Source organism: Helicoverpa armigera, chromosome 19 (genome assembly GCF_030705265.1).
Source record: "Helicoverpa armigera isolate CAAS_96S chromosome 19, ASM3070526v1, whole genome shotgun sequence".
Lineage (NCBI taxonomy): Eukaryota > Metazoa > Arthropoda > Insecta > Lepidoptera > Noctuidae > Helicoverpa > Helicoverpa armigera.
In genome coordinates this window covers 913828-931407 of record NC_087138.1, presented here as the reverse complement: position 1 = coordinate 931407, position 17580 = coordinate 913828, and the positions used below count along the sequence as shown (strand labels likewise).

The 17580-nt window shown below is 35.4% G+C and overlaps 1 protein-coding gene across 1 annotated transcript in view; it reads left to right on the top strand.

Moving 5' to 3' along the window:
• Positions 1-14540, top strand: part of LOC110373543 (helicostatins) — a 60898-nt gene extending 46358 nt beyond the window's left edge. Inside the window, exons 2-4 of the mRNA XM_021330845.3 lie at positions 12906-13151; positions 13308-13441; positions 13584-14540. Of these exons, the coding sequence (XP_021186520.3) occupies positions 12907-13151; positions 13308-13441; positions 13584-13891 (687 nt within the window). The 5' untranslated portion in view covers position 12906 and the 3' untranslated portion in view covers positions 13892-14540. The remainder of the gene's footprint in view (positions 1-12905; positions 13152-13307; positions 13442-13583) is intronic.
• Positions 14541-17580: the final 3040 nt, after the last annotated feature.

Genomic DNA, 17580 nt, shown 5'->3' with positions numbered 1-17580 from the left:
TACTGATTTATGAGCCCGAAGAAACTATCGTCCGACTAAAGGTTTGCAGTGTGCGGGGGTTCTTACTCATACAAATACTGTGTCAAATATGTCATCTTTTATTTACTTTACCGCATTGGTAAGACAAAGTTACCTACAAATGCATAATAAATCCCTTCTCAGCCTTGAATACCCACTTTAGTGTGACTTGAGGCCCTAAGTAGCACTAGAAAGACCAACCCTACGTATATCCAGTCGTTTTCACAGAACTGACCTCTAAAATAGTTATTTGGTTTGGGAAATAGTATTCGAATACCAGAATTAAATATGTATTAGGTTTATTTGATTGTATTTGTCAGATTGGGATGTTTAATTATAAAAAAACTCACCTGATAATGAAATCTACGTACATTAACTTTTAAGTAATTTAATGAAATTACAGTCAAACTTAATTAGGGCTTATTTCTATTAACTCCAAAATAATATCATCAGCCTTTTCCCAACTGTACTGTACCAGTGTTTTACAAGGACTGAACCCAATACTCTTCAGTAAGACTGGTGTGTGTGGTGGGAGCCAGAATTTCTGGCTCCTACAGTTTATCGTTCTTTTCGACACGGATGAACTCTAAGACAAGATGATCGACCATCCACGGACCGACCACGCCATGCGTTGCTTAACCTTATGATCGACCGATCCGCGCGGCTTTAACGAGCAAATTGGTACAAGTATAAAACAAAAAAAATCCTAACATTTAAATATGTGTTGCTAAAAACTTGATATTGAATATGGTCTGTAAAAAAACATTTTGTTTTATATCCAGATATTAGGTATCCGTGATAGTTAGCAAATAAAATAGCACTCTTTTTTTCATGTTTTATTTTATTACCGAAATATACTAAAATTTCAATTCATACAACATTTCAGTGTTCATTATTTTGAAGTAAATTATTACTTTTAAGCATTACTACTACTACTAGCGGTTTCACTCGCATCCCAGAGGAACTCCTTCGCACACCCGGATAAAAAGTAGATCTAGCCTCTATACGTTAAATTATTCCATACGATAAAGCTTCTATAAGTTACAAACTCTTTATAATAAAGGCTTGTGTTTAAACGCCACCCAAAAAAGTACCTATTTTACTACCAAAAAAATTCTAAACGGTTACCAAAATGGATAAATGGTCACCAAATAACGTTTCCAAAAATATTATTAGATAAAACCATTTTTTCGTATTATTGACTACTAAAAAAATATATGGATGCCTTTAAAATACACTTTAGACCAAATATTATATATTGTCACTACTTAGATGTTACCAATTATGTAATACCATGACTCCTAATTTGGTCATTTTTGTTAGACTAAAAAAGCTAACGATCGCTAGAATATTTCCCAAATACCAATTAATATACTGGGGTTCTCAAACTTACGTCGCTTATTTATTGTTATATGAATTTGTGTGTAACTCAGTACGTTTAAAATGTAAGCACGCAACATGCAGCAAGCATGGCTTCTGTCACGGCTCCGGCGGTCCCATGCGAGCTTATCGTCGCAGATGGTTTTCACGCTCACCACCGCAGCTTCGGCTTGCTGGCCGGCACTGCCGGCCAGCCTCAGCCGCGGCGGAGCGCCTTAAAACTACCTGCGCCTCAGCTCGCAGGCCGCCTCGCCCCTCCGCGCCTACGCGGTTTTGAATTGCACTCTAGGGGTAGGGCAGACAAGACTACGTGGAGTCGGTTTTGCAGCGATTCGTTTTCGTCACTAACTTTGATTTTTGGTAGTAATATTAATCTTTTAGTTGGATAGAATTTGGTGACCATTAATCCATTTTGGGAACCAAAAATAATATTTGTGCGAGATTGGCGATTTTTCTGATGTTATTTTATTTTTTTTGGAGTTGTTTATTTTATTTGGTGCCTCAGCCTAGAGTCTTAAAAATATTTTTGGTGACCACCTAAATTATACCCTATAATAAATTTGTATCTAATTATCTATAGATTACCCAACTGTCCTAAAAAAGGAGGGTTACATTTCCTGAGTGCATGCAGTACCTACATTTTTTTTCACGCTTTAGAACCTAAAAAACTTGTTTCAACTTCCCGAATCTACCTATGTTACAAACACAGGGCTCAACTTTTTTTCCTCAGGGTTCGCGATCTATGTTCATTCCATATGTATTAAAATCACACGTTTTTCCTATTCCCAGTCAAGTACACTTACATTGTTTCGCTACTTTTCTTCCAGTTATTTACTTACACCTTGTTAAATAAATTCCTACCAGAACTTCGTATCTCGATAAGTTCTCAATAGTGTAAACAGACAAACAGACGAACATACAAACTGGTTACAATACACACAGGCTATTGTTTCACGGAGCAAGTTGTGTCTGCGTGTAAAGGAACGTTTTGCTCTGAAGTGGGACGCGCTAGTGTCAGCTTTGCTACCAAACAGTGACGATGGATTTTTCTAGAACTTTTCATTGAATGTAGACTTTTATTCTGTTTGGCATTAAACTCAAACTCAATTTTTTTTAATTCAAATAGGCCTATTAAAGCTCTTTCGAAACGTCAAAGTTAGGGGCACGGTTCCAAAGAGTTAGTCTCATGGAGAAGAACCGGCAAGACACTAAATGGACACTCTTTTTAAAAGAAAATAAAATTAATTACTTACATATTTTATAAAGTTTTCTATCTCGTCCTGAGAATGTTATACAATGCAAATTGAGCTAAAAATGTATTAATAAATTATACAAAATAATTTTAGTGCAATATTATATGCTCGACTCTTTATTTAGTTTACGCATTGTAGCCTACACTGTCGTTAAGCCAAGCGGAAGCTACAGTATCATGGGACAACATAGGATACATTTTATCCGGATACAGGAAGGGACGGGACACAGATAAAACCGGGAGAAAACGTAAATTACCCAGAACTTTTCCAAACAGCTTTACTATTCTTAAAAAACATATATAAAACTTTTTTCTGAAGTATAAAAATCCTTATTTAGCGCTATCATCCGAGTTGGAAATAATCGATTAATTTTTCCAAAAACTATTTAGCACTAAACTTCAAACAACGCGATAATATCATAAATTCACATTAACCGAAGTATGAATAAAACTTGATCGGTATTCAATAAAATTAGAAATCGCTAACGCTCGATAAATCCCGGTTTTCATTTCAATAAAGTTAATAGGCGATTAATCTTTAGAAGTTGTTTGAGCGATTTATGAACGCACTTAAATAATACACTCTTTGATCTTTTAGTTTTAATGTTAGTAGGACTATTTTAGATACCTGAAAAGCTATTAATATCTAATATCTATGTTAAAAGCACCTCATTTTCCGGATCTTTTTGATATCATTTTAGGAGTTTTTGTAACTTTTGCTGAGAAGTTCCTGTAGGATATTTGTCGACATCAAAAGCCTTAAAGCAGGTTTTAAAAAAACTACTTTGATTGTCTTTTTACTGGCATAAAAGAAAGAAGATCAGTCAGACGTCCTAGACTTGAAAATAAGTCTTAAAATACTGAATAAATTAATTGATAAAATAACTTTACTACGAATATGAAAAAGATCTACACTGAAAATTTCATTTCACATAGAAAAGCTAATTTCCTTTCGCCAAGTGTAAACAAAAACAAGGAAATAAAAATTCAAAAATCACATCGTATTACAAAACTTTTCATAGACAGTATTCCAATATAAGTTCTTAGAATAGCTCGGTTTGTGTGCTTACCCGTACGATACGATTGAATTTTAAATGAGCACTGCATTCCTTTTGAACCAAACGCCAAAGAACTGCGTGAAAACTGCTGAGGGAATATAGACTCTATAGCTAAGCAAAAAAGGGTGATAAAAAGTTCAGATTTGTATGGTTAACACCAGAGGCAAAAAGTAGGTAGGTGGTCTATATGTATAGATAAGTAGGTTGACTATTAACAATTAAGTAATTTTGTACATATTTAAGCCGTTCGGTACTAACTTGTTGTTTCTTCAAGCTTGTAAAAGGAATATTTGATTTCTCTAATGGGATCCGCAGCGTTTTCACCGAACAATTTTGTGATGTACTCCTGCAAGTTGGATTTTTAATTTTTAATAATGTTTGCATTTTTTGTCTTATTCATGAACTTTTGTCGACGTATAATAATACATAATTATTAACTTTCTTGCCTCATACACAACTCATATTTATTTGTTAATACGCATATTTATTCTGACTTTCGCCAGAGGTTGCCTTCGTTCAAGAAATTGCCTATAACCTTTCTCGATAAATGGTCTAACACTGAAAAAATTTTATAAAAGATTAGTTCCTAATATTAGCCTATTCAAGTAATGGAAATGAATACTAAATCATTACCCATACTATTGTAGTTGTTACAGCCTATTTATCGTCCCACTGCTGGGCACAGGCCTCCTCTCACACGGAGAAGGATTGAGCATTACTCACCACGCTTGCTCAATGCGGGTTGGTGATTTCAGACTATATAGTCCAGGTTTCCTCAAGATGTTTTCCTTCACCTTTTTATCAGCCACCCATACTATTAATATACAAAATTATATATGTAATAAAATAAAGCTAGGGACTGACTGACGCGTATAGCAACAATACTAATATCGTTTACTACTTTTATTTGGTTCAAAGTGGTTGTCCAATCCAATGTTTATAGAAAGGAACAACCATCTAGGTTCGCAGTCTTAATCATCTTATTTTAGGAATCTAGTCAAAAGGACTAGTTTACACGACTAATTGAAATTCCATTTCCAAGAACTCCATTCCATCCACGGTTTCTAAAAAAGTGAATAAAGAATTTTGTCAAAATGGAAAATCCGTGGAGTGAGTGTGTGCGATCGGCCGTTACAACCTAGTAGTTGGTTACCTTTAAATATACATATGAAAAGGTAAATGAATACAGAAATAAATCCCCAATAATTACTTGAGGCTTGAGTGGCGTGAAAATAATTGTACTGTTCGCATACTGACAAATAAATATATTGTTCGTATTAATAGATATTATCTGTTTCGTTATTTTGCTCCCGGCTAGACACGATCATTTTTGGATAACTGGTCAGACTATTTTGTGTCTGAAAATTTATGTGGTTCATTTATTTTTGGATATTATTTTATTTTCTATATGTTGGTATGTTTGATTTTTGAAGTCTTGAAGTCTTGATTTTTGTAAAGAACGTATTTTTTCCCAGCCAGAAAATACAGAGAGTGTATTTTCAATCTTTTCAGTCATGACTCAAGAAGGTTATTTTTCAGAATCCTATGGCGTATCTTAGATACCTGCATATGTGAAACTATCCTTTTTGTCAGGTTTCGTGTTGAATTAACCTACAGGATTGAAATTATTTTTGTCGCAATAGGATCAGTTACTCTTTCCAGTAGAGGCATAAAATATTGAAAAATAACTTCATATTTTTTCCGAAACTATTTTCAGAAATCGTCGAATATCCTGTGTACCTTCTAAGAAATATTCAAGGAATTTTCCTTTGAAGACTGACCAAGTATGCGTGAGCTTTCTTAAATAGTGGGCCTATTTCTTCAGTACTTGATTTGACAAGACAAATTGTTGTTCCTACAAGTGTCTGTCATTAGCATCGGCTAGCCAAAGGTTGGATTTCTGCAGGTGTTCTCGACGTCTCCACGATATTTTTTTGTCCATATTGCGTAGGATAGGTGTTACTATGTATAGAACTGAACTGAATGGAAAAATGTAGCACTAGACATGTCAGACTGTATAAGATATTGTAATTACTTTACTGAGCGTCAGGAGATTATTATATCACCTAATTATGTGTTATTTTGAGAGGTTCTCTCTATACTTTATCTTCGAAAAACGCAAACCGATTATCTTAGAAATCACTGGACCATTTGCAAAATTAGTTCAGTTTTAGATAGTCCATTTATTGAGGAAGCCTATAAGTCTTTCATTCGCTTGCGTGAAGTAGTTTTCAGGATAGACGGGTAAAACCGCTGACAGAAACTAGTAAATAATACAACCCATACCGAAATAAGCTTCAGTTGACCGCAGTCTGATTCATGAACTTAATACATACTAATCGAGTTTGGAAGTCGGCAAACTAATTGGAACTCAGTTGTACTGGACAAAGGCTGCTGAGCTCAGCCGCGACTGTGAGCGGAGCGGAGATGAGGCATGAGCGGAGCGGATTTGCTGTGACGCGGGTATTAAGTATGGAGTTTTATGCTGGTTCTTGTCCATGGCAGCCACTTTTTGGAAGGTCGGTTTGACGTAAAATCTTTTGACGCTTTAAATAAGTCTCATGCTTACATTGTGGCTTGTATTTTGGATATTTTAACCGAGATAGGAGATTTCGTGTACGTTGGTCTAGCAAGATTTCTCTAGTTTCTTTTTTTACGAGTGTTTGTAATTGTATACTTGAGTGTCAAAAGTTTTAAATTATTAATCAGTCCTGCAGACAAGCTTGCTTGGTTGTCAAATTTTCTCAAAACAATGCTAAGGAAATATTGCTATAAACATATTCCCACTCGGCTCCGCTTACTGTAAGACCTCGCCTCTGTAAGTGATTATGAAGTTAGCATCCCGCGAATGTTCGGCCGTAAGGAGTTCAACATTGATTTATAGTTTTAGTTGTATTTCAACTATTTACATAAACATTTAATATACCATCACGTCCATTTTCTACAAAAAGCAGACAGAAATTCATACACATACTGGTAAGTCTTACCAAGAGTTTCGGGTTGCCCGGGCAACTGGGTTGAGGAGGTCAGATAGACCGTCGTTGCATGTAATAAAACACCGATACTCAGCTGCATCTAGTTGAACTGGAAGCCGACAACAATATACATATCTGTGAAATTGCTAGCCGTGTGATTGTTGCTAGAAACCAGCATGGGCGTAGCCACACTGGGGCAAGCTGGGGCACTTGCCCCACCCTGGGCCCTGGCTCTGACCTATAAGGTGTCTGATTAAACAATGTTTTTTTTACTAACTCTAACTAACAACATCAATCATATGTACTATCCGTAAGTTAAGTATTGCACAAAAAAATGTCGACTTTGAAAAGAGCGCGATCAAAACAAAATGCACGCTCTTGTTCCCGAACGTGCGCGGTGCGCGCGTCATTTGAAAGCGAGCCGTATTTCCTAAAAGAATAGGTGCTATGTGGCGTAGCGAGCCGAGCCGTCCATTTAATCAAAAAAATAATGCATTGAAGGAGATGGAACTGGTAGATGTGATAAAAATTTCGGAAATGCAATTTTATTCTAGTGTAAAAACCGCGCTCGCTATTTTGCTTGCCAAGCCATGTACGACCAGGGCCCCGATTCTCCTAAGTTAGTAATGTCAAAATCGAATAGAAATCGAATCGCAATATGATCGTAATAGCAGTTTTAACCATATCGGGCATTCTGCTACTAATAAAAGACCAATCGTATTCGATTGACATTTGATTGGTGTGCGATTGGTCTGCTATTTTGGTGATTTTGGTCTAAGTATATGGTAGTTTGCTGTACAATCATTTTGCAATCGTAAATCATTTGCAGACAAAATGATTCATTATTGAATGACAGAAAAGGATAAAAACGTTTATTTCAAAGAAAAAATAGCGGAATGCCACATACGCTTCAATCGTAATCGAGTCGGGATTGGATCTCAGTCGAATCGAGTCGAACGTCAATCGAATGGCGCTTAAGTAAAATTAGGAGAATCGGGCCCGTGTACAATAGAACGATCGTTTAGCACAGTGGTTCTTAACCGGTGGTCCGCGGACCACTGGTGGTCCCTGGAGGCATTCCGAGTGGTCCGCGAAGCTTACGTTATCTAACTTTATTTTTATCGACTTATCTATGCGAGCGAGGGGGTTTTCGTATGAACGTAAATCGGGTGTATCGTACCTAGTCCCCCGATTCATGAAAATGTATATTTGGGCGACATTTTACGTAGTTTCTGGTTTTGAGTCTTAAAAAATAATTAAAATTTCGCGCTCGCTTCGCTCGCGTATTCAGAAACTATATTATTTTTGTATTTGTCAAGAAACAAAAAGTTAAGTAGGTACGTTTGGGCTAAATTTTACGTAATATTTGGTTTAAGTCCGATAAAAATTTCACGCTAGCTTCGCTCGCGTATTCAGAAACTATATGCCCTTGTTTTTGCATTTGTCAACGTACAAAAAGCGAAGTACGTTTGGGCTTAATTTTACGTAATATTTGGTTTAAAACCGATGAAAATTTCGCGCTCGCTTCGCTCGCGTATTCAGAAACTATATGCCCTTGTTTTTGCATTTGTCAATAAACAAAAAGTTAAGTAGGTACGTTTGGGCTAAATTTTACGTAATATTTGGTTTAAGTCCGATAAAAATTTCGCGCTCGCTTCGCTCGCGTATTCAAAAACTATATGCCATTGTTTTTGCATTTGTCAACAAACAAAAAGTTAAGTAGGTACGTTTGGGCATAATTATACGTTATATTTGGTTTAAGTACGATAAAAATTTCGCGCTCGCTTCGCTCGCGTATTCAGAAACTGTATGCCCTTACTTTTGGCTTTTATCCTGCGTGTGATTGTTTTTTTTTTCTGTACCTAAAAATATAAACCTCTCAAATTAAGAGATTAACAAGTTTGAGTTTAACGGCTCAAGAAAAAATCGGAGGCCCTCCCCCGGGGGATAGGTTGACTGCTGCCCCACCCTGAGCCCAAAGCTGGCTACGCCCATGGAAACCAGTAATATTTAAAACAATAGGAATTATGGGGGATAAAACATTAACCAATTAAGACTATTCACTAACTGCGAACAGGCTAAAAGGTTAACAGTTTAAAACTAACTGAAACTGTAACAATTAAATGGCGTGTTAACTGAGTAATTGAACTTGACGATTACTGTTACACGACTCCTGTTAACTGTTGTTTGAGAAAGTTTTATAACTGTCTCTGCTAAGTTACAAAGGAATTGCAATTTTGGAGGTGATGAAAAGATAGGCATGGAAGCATTTTTCTGCCTACAAAAAGGAATCGCTTGAAACCTTTTTTATTGACCCTCAGCAAAAAAATGCCTCATCGCTTTTAGGCATGTTTCTGGTGCCAAACCACACTTGGAAACAGAACTTCTCGTTATTATACGGTTTCGAATTAGAATTTTACGAATCTTTGCAATAGCCTTTTATGAAATCGATTATCAGCTACGGCGGCTGTTCTCATGTAAGGAGATTAGCCAACTGCGCGGGACATATTATAGTGCACAAGCATTTGCGCAGACACAAATGCACTCACTATTCTTTCACTCTCATAGCCCGATGGGACGGCAATCCGACCGGAATCTTATGAAATTATAAAATTAACAAATAATGTATATTGCTGCCCAAAGTCATAACATTTTTTAAATAATTGTTTACCATCTGAAATTCCATAAGTACTTTCTAGCATTCCTTTAATAGTTAGGTTGTTATAAATATGTCAAGCTTTCCAAAATTAATTGACCCTCCCACTAATATCAACTAGCAGGAAAACATTTCTATTAAGATAAGATAATATTTTGTTTACCTTTTCAAAATTTTGGATAAAAAGTTACATAGGTACTTCCAATACACAGAAGGTTCCTTTTTCAGCACAAAACCGGACCTATTTAATATTTTTGTTTAACTTTTATACATAATTTCGGAGACACTTAACCATTACATGTTCGGATTGTTTTAATTAGAAAAATAATTTGCATATGTCGATGTGGAGGGAAAATGGAGTGACCCTTTGGGTGCGGGACTTAGTAATTTTGAAAATTTCATTTCTGCTTTGTTTTAATCGGGATTACATACAATGGTGAATATTTAAGACTCTTTTAACATCTACAATTTAATGTAAAGGGTAATATTCTAACCATAATCAGCCGCGAAATTGCTGCCTATTGGTCCAATCGGCGATTTGACAACTGAAAATGGTTTAGTTATCATTATAGTTTAATGGTGCAACTCACAGAGAGACGTCTTTGATATCTACGGCTCAGTATCAATAACTTAAATTAATACTGAAAATCTGAACCTACATTTATTCTCCGGAACAGTTTTATGAATACGTACTTACTTTACTAAACATTATTGGTGTTACTACAAAAAAGCTTAACATGCGTTTGACACGTGTTTAAGGGAAATTCTCCATACATTTTTCCTAAACACGAGACGAACTCCTGTTTAACCTTTTTTGTAGTAAGACCATATAACTTAGTATCTAAAGTGTTTATTCTCAGAAAATACATACTTACTTAACCATTTCCTCAAAAAGCTTTTACCCATAAAAACATGTTTACGTACCGATAAATCGATAAGTTACTCCAAAAGTGTCGTTACAAATAAACTATCATGGGTTTTCCTATAAACAGAATTAAAAGAGCAAAGAAGGAAAGAAAGAAAGTGATCAAACAAGGAAGGAAAGCCCGGTATGTTCCACTTAGTGCAGTCCTCTTTAGTTCAATTATCAAGTTTACTGTACAAGGAAAGACAGAAGAATTACTTTCTTTTTATGGTTTAATGAAAAACCAAGGTTCCGTACCCAAAAGGTAAAACGGGACCCTATTGTTTTCGCTCCTCTGTCCGTCTGTCAGTCCGTCCGTCTGTCACCAGGCTGTATCTCATGAACCGTAATAGTTAGAGAGTTGGAATTTTCACAGATGATGTATTTCTGTTGCCGCTATAACAACAAAACCTGAAAACTAGAATAAAATAAATATTTTGGGGGGCTCCCATACAACAAACGTGATTTTTGCTCATTTTCTAAATAATGGTACGGAACCCTTTGTGCGCGATTCCGACTCGCACTTAGCCGTTTTTTTATTTTTTTTACTTAACCTAAGTCATTGACATTTAATGTATTATGTTCTCAGAAACATCTACAATTGAATTAAAATCACAAAGATTGCGACGAGTCAGTCACTTAAAAGTTTTCCATTCAATACACGTTTAAATTATTGCGGTTCTATGAAATTAAGCGACAGTAAACTTGGGTTTCAGACTTTAGAGGTTTTCTTCAATGAGATGAAGTAATTTTCAGAGAATTTTATATTAATTTCTAACTTAGATTTTTATCCGGGCAAACCCACGCTACAGCTCGTGGGTTTGGCCGGATAAAAATCTAAGTAGTTCATGGCCTTAGTCGATTTTATTTTTATTTTTGGGAAATTGGTCGAGTAGTTCCCGACTTTAGTGATTTCATCCAAATTCACAAACTCTTAGGCGTCGTCCTAATTGGCAGCGATCGCGCGATGGCGCGATACGTTTTTCATCTCACGATCTCACTTGCGAGGTTCCGAGGTTCAAATAGGACACTCTGATGAAATCTGTATGTTTGAACTCATCGAACGAGGAGAACGCATCGTGTCGACGACGTCTTAGACGAAAAACGCATCGCGCCATCGCGCGATCGCTGCCAATTAGGACGACGCCTTACGCTAATTCTCACGTCCCGTGGGAACTACTGCCTGCACCGGGATGAAATGTAGCCTATGTTACTCTGGAAGAGTGAAGCTTTCTGACAACAAAATTTTCCAAATCGTTTCAGCACTTTTGGAGCCTTTAGAGTACAAACAAACAAACAAAAAAATATATGCTCTTTATATTTATATTGATTAAAAACTAGGTATATACATAGATTCATAATCTTTACCTAGGTAATTTTGGACATGCATTCAAGTATTTTGTATACATTTACCCCCTTACTTATAAAATCTCTAATCACCTTCTAAGCAACATTTTAACTAATCACTACTTAAGGTCTTAAGGAGTGATTAAAGTAAGAATTTTCTTAAACAGCCCTTAAGTATTACTTATATTTAATTCACGTTTATAAGTAAGGCTGTTAGAATTCTGCAATTATTTTGTATCCACATTTTAGAGTTCTCGCATGTTCTGCAGACAAGTTTGTAGTTAACCAATTGACTTACACTTTTTACTTTGTTCCAAAAGTTACCGTTGTTTGTCACTAAGTGAGTTCATTGTAAGTTAGTAAATTGGGAAATGGATACGGGGAATTTGATTGAATTAGTAGGAAAAGTACGTATATATTCACGAATTAGCTTCCACTCGCGGTTTCACCCGCGTCTTCAAGGAACTAATTCGCGCATCTGGGTAAAATATAACCTATAGTATCGCCATCCTCGAGAATCTGTACGGGCTAATACCGAAAAAAAATTCAATTTGGACCAATAGTTCCTGAGGTTAACGTGTTCAAACTAACAAAAAAACTCTGCTTTCTAATATTAGTATAGATTTCAGTAGCGTTAACGTGACAAGAAAAAACATTTATCTAAGATTTTGTATATTTACATTATACCTACTTTAAATTATCTCCAACTAACCTACTGTTCTTATAAAACCAGGTAATCTTAGCTATTTTGAACTTTGCCACAATACAAAAAGCACTAAAGAAAGTTACGTCGTAAATTACGTCTGTTACCAAACATGGTTTAGCAATAAACTTAGCACAAGTTTTTACTGAACCCAATCATTGGTTTGTTGTTCTAAGCAAAGTTGGTAGAACTTGCAAAACTTATTTCTTAGAATCCTTATGCCTAACTTGAGTATGACGTACTAATAAATCAGTTGGTGTTTTACTCAACTAGTGTTGACAAATTATAGCAACTGTGTATTGCCTAACTAAACGAAATATCATTATGAATATTTAAGTATTTCCTTTTACAAGAAGTTTTCCATTTGTTACATAAGTCCGATAAACTTACTTTAGACACTTAACTATCACCGCTTCCTTTTCTCAGTCATAAAACTAGGTTGCTACAAAGAGTAAAAAGTGCTAGCATAATTTCAACTTTTTTTAATTTGACTTTACGACTGTTGCTTTACTTAAGCATCAATAGCCATCCCATTTTCAACTGTTAGACCTAAATTCCCATCTATTTACCAACTAATCATCAAGCTTTCCTCACAAAGAAAACTTGTTACAGAATGCTGTACTCCTCACTACCAGTCTGCTTCCTCGTGCTCGGCGCGGCTCTCTGCGCCCCCGAGCGGATGCAAAACGAGGCTGAACCCCACGACCTGCAGCCTCATGAGGCTGAGCCCCACAGTGACCACGTAGCCCCCCTGGCGAAGAGATCACCCCACTACGACTTCGGGCTGGGCAAGCGCGCTTATAGCTACGTGTCGGAGTACAAACGACTCCCAGTTTATAACTTTGGATTGGGCAAGAGGTAAGCTTTTTATTTTTGTCAATAAGCTCTTGAGATTTTAAATAGTTCTCATACACTACCGAGAGACTATCGAGTCATTACTTATGTTTGCAAAAAACTTTCTCACTACTGCAATCTTTTCTAGTTTCTAACCATCTTCTTTCATCCTTCCCAAAGGTCTAGGCCCTACTCCTTCGGCCTGGGCAAACGCTCCGTAGACGAAGACCAGTCCAATGATGAGCCGCAACTCACCACCAGCGACCTTGACCAGGCGGCCTTAGCTGAGCTGTTCGACCAGTATGATGACGCAGGTAATACTTGGAGCCTTTTAATACATAAACTAAGATTGCAACCAAAATGGACACAAGAACGAAAGTTCTTTGTTATATTATAGAAAGTGTAAAACTTTTAAACAAAGTACCCAAATATTAATACCATTCATTTTGTTCACAGCATACCCAGAGAAACGCGCACGCCCCTACAGTTTCGGCCTCGGCAAACGCTTCGCTGACGACGAAACCTCCGAGGAGAAGCGAGCTCGGGCATACGACTTTGGCCTAGGAAAACGACTACCCATGTACAACTTCGGACTGGGCAAGCGGGCTAGGAGCTACAACTTCGGCTTGGGCAAGCGATACAGCAAATTCAACTTCGGCCTGGGCAAGAGGGAGAGGGACATGCATCGTTTCAGTTTCGGCCTGGGCAAACGGTCGGGAGATGACGTTTCGGCCGACGATAGCGACAATTATTTTGACGTTTAAATAATTTTGTTATTTTATGGTTAAGTGATATCGCTATTGGGAATTTGCGTGGGAGCAATGTTTCTTGTACCAAAGATTAATTTATTCTTTAGAATTTAGATAAATATTTTATAATTGTTATTAATACTACCTCACCTTTTCGCAGATTTTCATGTGAAAAATCCAGCCAGTTTTCACAAGGAAATCTCAAAGATGTTATGTTTTTACTTTATTATGTAGTTTTTTCTCTTTTAAAGTTTATTTGTACATTTCCACGTAAATTTTCATACAAAAACAGTTAATTAATAATAATAAGATTTTTGACTGCATACTTCAAATAATTTAGACATTTCGAATATTATAAAAATGTATTAGAAAGTGTGATTCGAAAAGAGAAAGTATTTTTATGATGTTTTTGGACAGTTCAATTAATTAAAAAAAATTATGTATTAATTGATGTTTTATTCACTTATATTGGTTTATAGAATATTATTTACTTATTATTTTGTAAATTATAATTGTTATGAATAATATGTATAGTATAGCAATTTGTGTAAAACATTATTTTCTTTGTATGTTATAGAGAGTGTGGAGTTACGATCGCGAAGTAAGACATAGTATAAGCTTAAACTCGCATCTATGTTGTTAAATAAATAATGAAGTCTTAAAAGTGTTTTAATTTCCTCGAGAACGACCTTTGAATCATAATTATTTAATTTGTATATTTTTCTAAATTATTTACAAACAATTTGCTGTAATTCATCTGAAAAAATATTCGTGCTTACGCGTGAAACGGAATTATTAAAGTAACACATTAATATGTAAATATATATTTTACATATTCATGATTTAGTCTCGCAAAAATCTTTCTACTTTCGTATTTAGTCCTAATTTTCTCCTGATTGCCAAATGTATATTTTTTGTAAAACTTTTGAGTTGAGATTACTTTTTTAGACTTTTATTTAGTCAATAAATAATTATTTATTAATTTTCATACTTTTTGCATCGTAGCTCTACAGTTAGAAATAAAACTAATTAAAATTAAGTAATTAAACATTATTGTAAGACTTCATAATGTTGTTTTGAATATAACCATAAAGGATTATACAAATTAAAATCAAATTATACAAATAATAGAGAAATTGCATCTGCGATTGTTTATTTATTTTTCCCTCTATCACAAAAATGACCAAAGTACCAGGTTCGAAACCTGGCACTCATTTCATTGCCTACCGAAAAACGAGTATGCAGATTTGAATAATAAAAGAGAAATCTAGACTAATATTAATAGGCAAGCTGTTTGTTTTTTGAATGCGCTAGTCTCAAATAAACCATTAGATTTTTTTTCAGTACTATAGGTATAGCTCACATATCTAGGAAGTTTTTGAATCCGTCTATCCGACACAGCGGCTGCTGTACCTAGGAACTTATTGAACATTGTGGCTGAATCAAATGAAACAGATCATCGTAAGGGCATAGCAATTGACGTAGACATAGGCCAAGCATACAGTGGTATTGCTAACTTCTAGTACCTACTCAAGAACATACTTATTACAAAAACAGATATCTTAAAAATTTGAAGGTATAAAATTATCAATGAATTGACATTTATCTAAACAATCGCTAGCATAGCATTAGCGTTACCAAATAATATTCTAAATCGAAATAATATTTACAATTGTTATTCGTCACAATTCAAAGAATTTCTTACAATTTAATAGACAATTTGGATGGAATTTGAATATTGTCAAAGCGTGCCAATTATTTGAAGTTTGATATCTTGGTAGGTACTTATTTGCTCATTCCAAAACGATTTTGCATTGCTTTGCGAAATAACGAGCTACAAACTCCATTCTTAACTATAAATAGACATTGATGTCCAAACTATTCTTTAAAAGCTGAAGAGTTTGTTTGTTTGAATGCGCTAATCTCAGGAATCAATAGATTGATTTGAGTTTGGAGGTCTTAATATGACAGTTTTTTTTTTCAAATCAAATAATTTATTTATTTCATTTAGGCCTTTTCAATAATATTTATTTCATTTAGATCTTATGCATAAAAGGGTGCATGAAATAGTTCTGGATCATAACGTCAATAAAACTCTATAAAGATTACACTTTAGGTTTGCACCGCGGTTTCACCCGCCACTGGAAGGAGCTTCTTTACCAACCCGGATAAAAAATACCGTAGGTAGGTAGGTACATATATGTCATTTTTCAGGTTCTAGACTTTCTCTGTATCAAACATTTAGATCTATTTAGCTGTTTTGGCATGAAATATAGACAGAGTTTCCTTCGCATTTAGAATATTATATTACTTAGTAAGGATAATATGCATTTATTTCTTACGCTTTCACTAAATGAGAAATGGTGGTACTGATTAAAATGAAATAAAACTATATAACCTAACCCTAGAGGAAGGACACAATGGTAATTTTAATGCATAAGTGTGTATCAAAGAGCAAATAAAAAGGATACCTAAAACCTCGGTGAACCGCGAATGTATATATAAAGATTGCACACTATTTCATAAAATTACCCCCAGTAAGTACACATACTAATTGTTTCAGTGCTTAGCTGTTAATCCTTTACATAATTAACTTGATATATTCCAAGGTTAAACTATATGTGAAGCAGTTATTTAACTGAGAGGTCTGTTCGCTACTGATAAAGAGTTATTGCCCATATAAAACGAATGGTCACTTTGTATTTAACTTTTCATTTGCGCATGTGTGGGTTTAAATTAATATTGTTGTTTTTATTTTATTTTTTATGAACAGTAAACAGTAACACATGGTTTATTTATCGACATTAACTGGCTTACAGTCAGACAAAAGTGATTTTCTCTGTTGGTCATGGTGGAAGTTCTCTCTATAGAAATCAGCCAGCTGGGCAGGACTTAGGTATTATAGTGGACTCTATTCCTTCACTCTCATAGCCCGATGAGACCGCAATCCGACACCACCGGAGAGAAGTCAGGCGCAGGACCGACATTTAGGTACGTGCTCTCCGATGCACGGGTATATCAATAACCAAATTCTAGACTGCGGCCAAGTTTCAGATCACAAAGCGATTTTGGTCAGACCCGGGATTCGAACCCGAGAACTACTAGGCAAAGGAGGCAGCTATGTGTAGACATATCATACATATCTACATATAGCTAGACCGCAAACGTTATTTTTTGGGCTATTTGGAAATAATTACTCTAAATAAGGTGAATATTAAGGTAGCTTAAAATAGAAAGGGTCAGCAAATAACTCGAAAGCTCGTTTTCAGGCAGATATTAAGATATTATGTAAAACAGTATATTACGGTAATTATTATTAATTGGGGACGTTTTATTTAAATGTGGAGTAATAGATATAATGGCTACGGTCCGTCATATTTATCCTTTTAATTACAAATGCAAAACTTACGCCATAGCAGGTGAGATGACGGTGGATTTCAGGTGAAACTTAATTACCTAACATAGTTTTATAAAGTTGCATAAATAACCTAAATATAGTACTGAAAATATTTTTCAAAAACTTCCTTGAGCATTTTTTATGTCAGCAAAAAAACTTACCTACACTCAATGTGTACGTAGATTATGTATGTAGGTACTTATATGGAACAATCTGTCACTAATAAAAGGGTATCATTTATCATTGTGAATGCAAAAACATTTCTTGTCCTTCCTGAAAGTACCATGCACTTTGTCGGGTTAAGTGC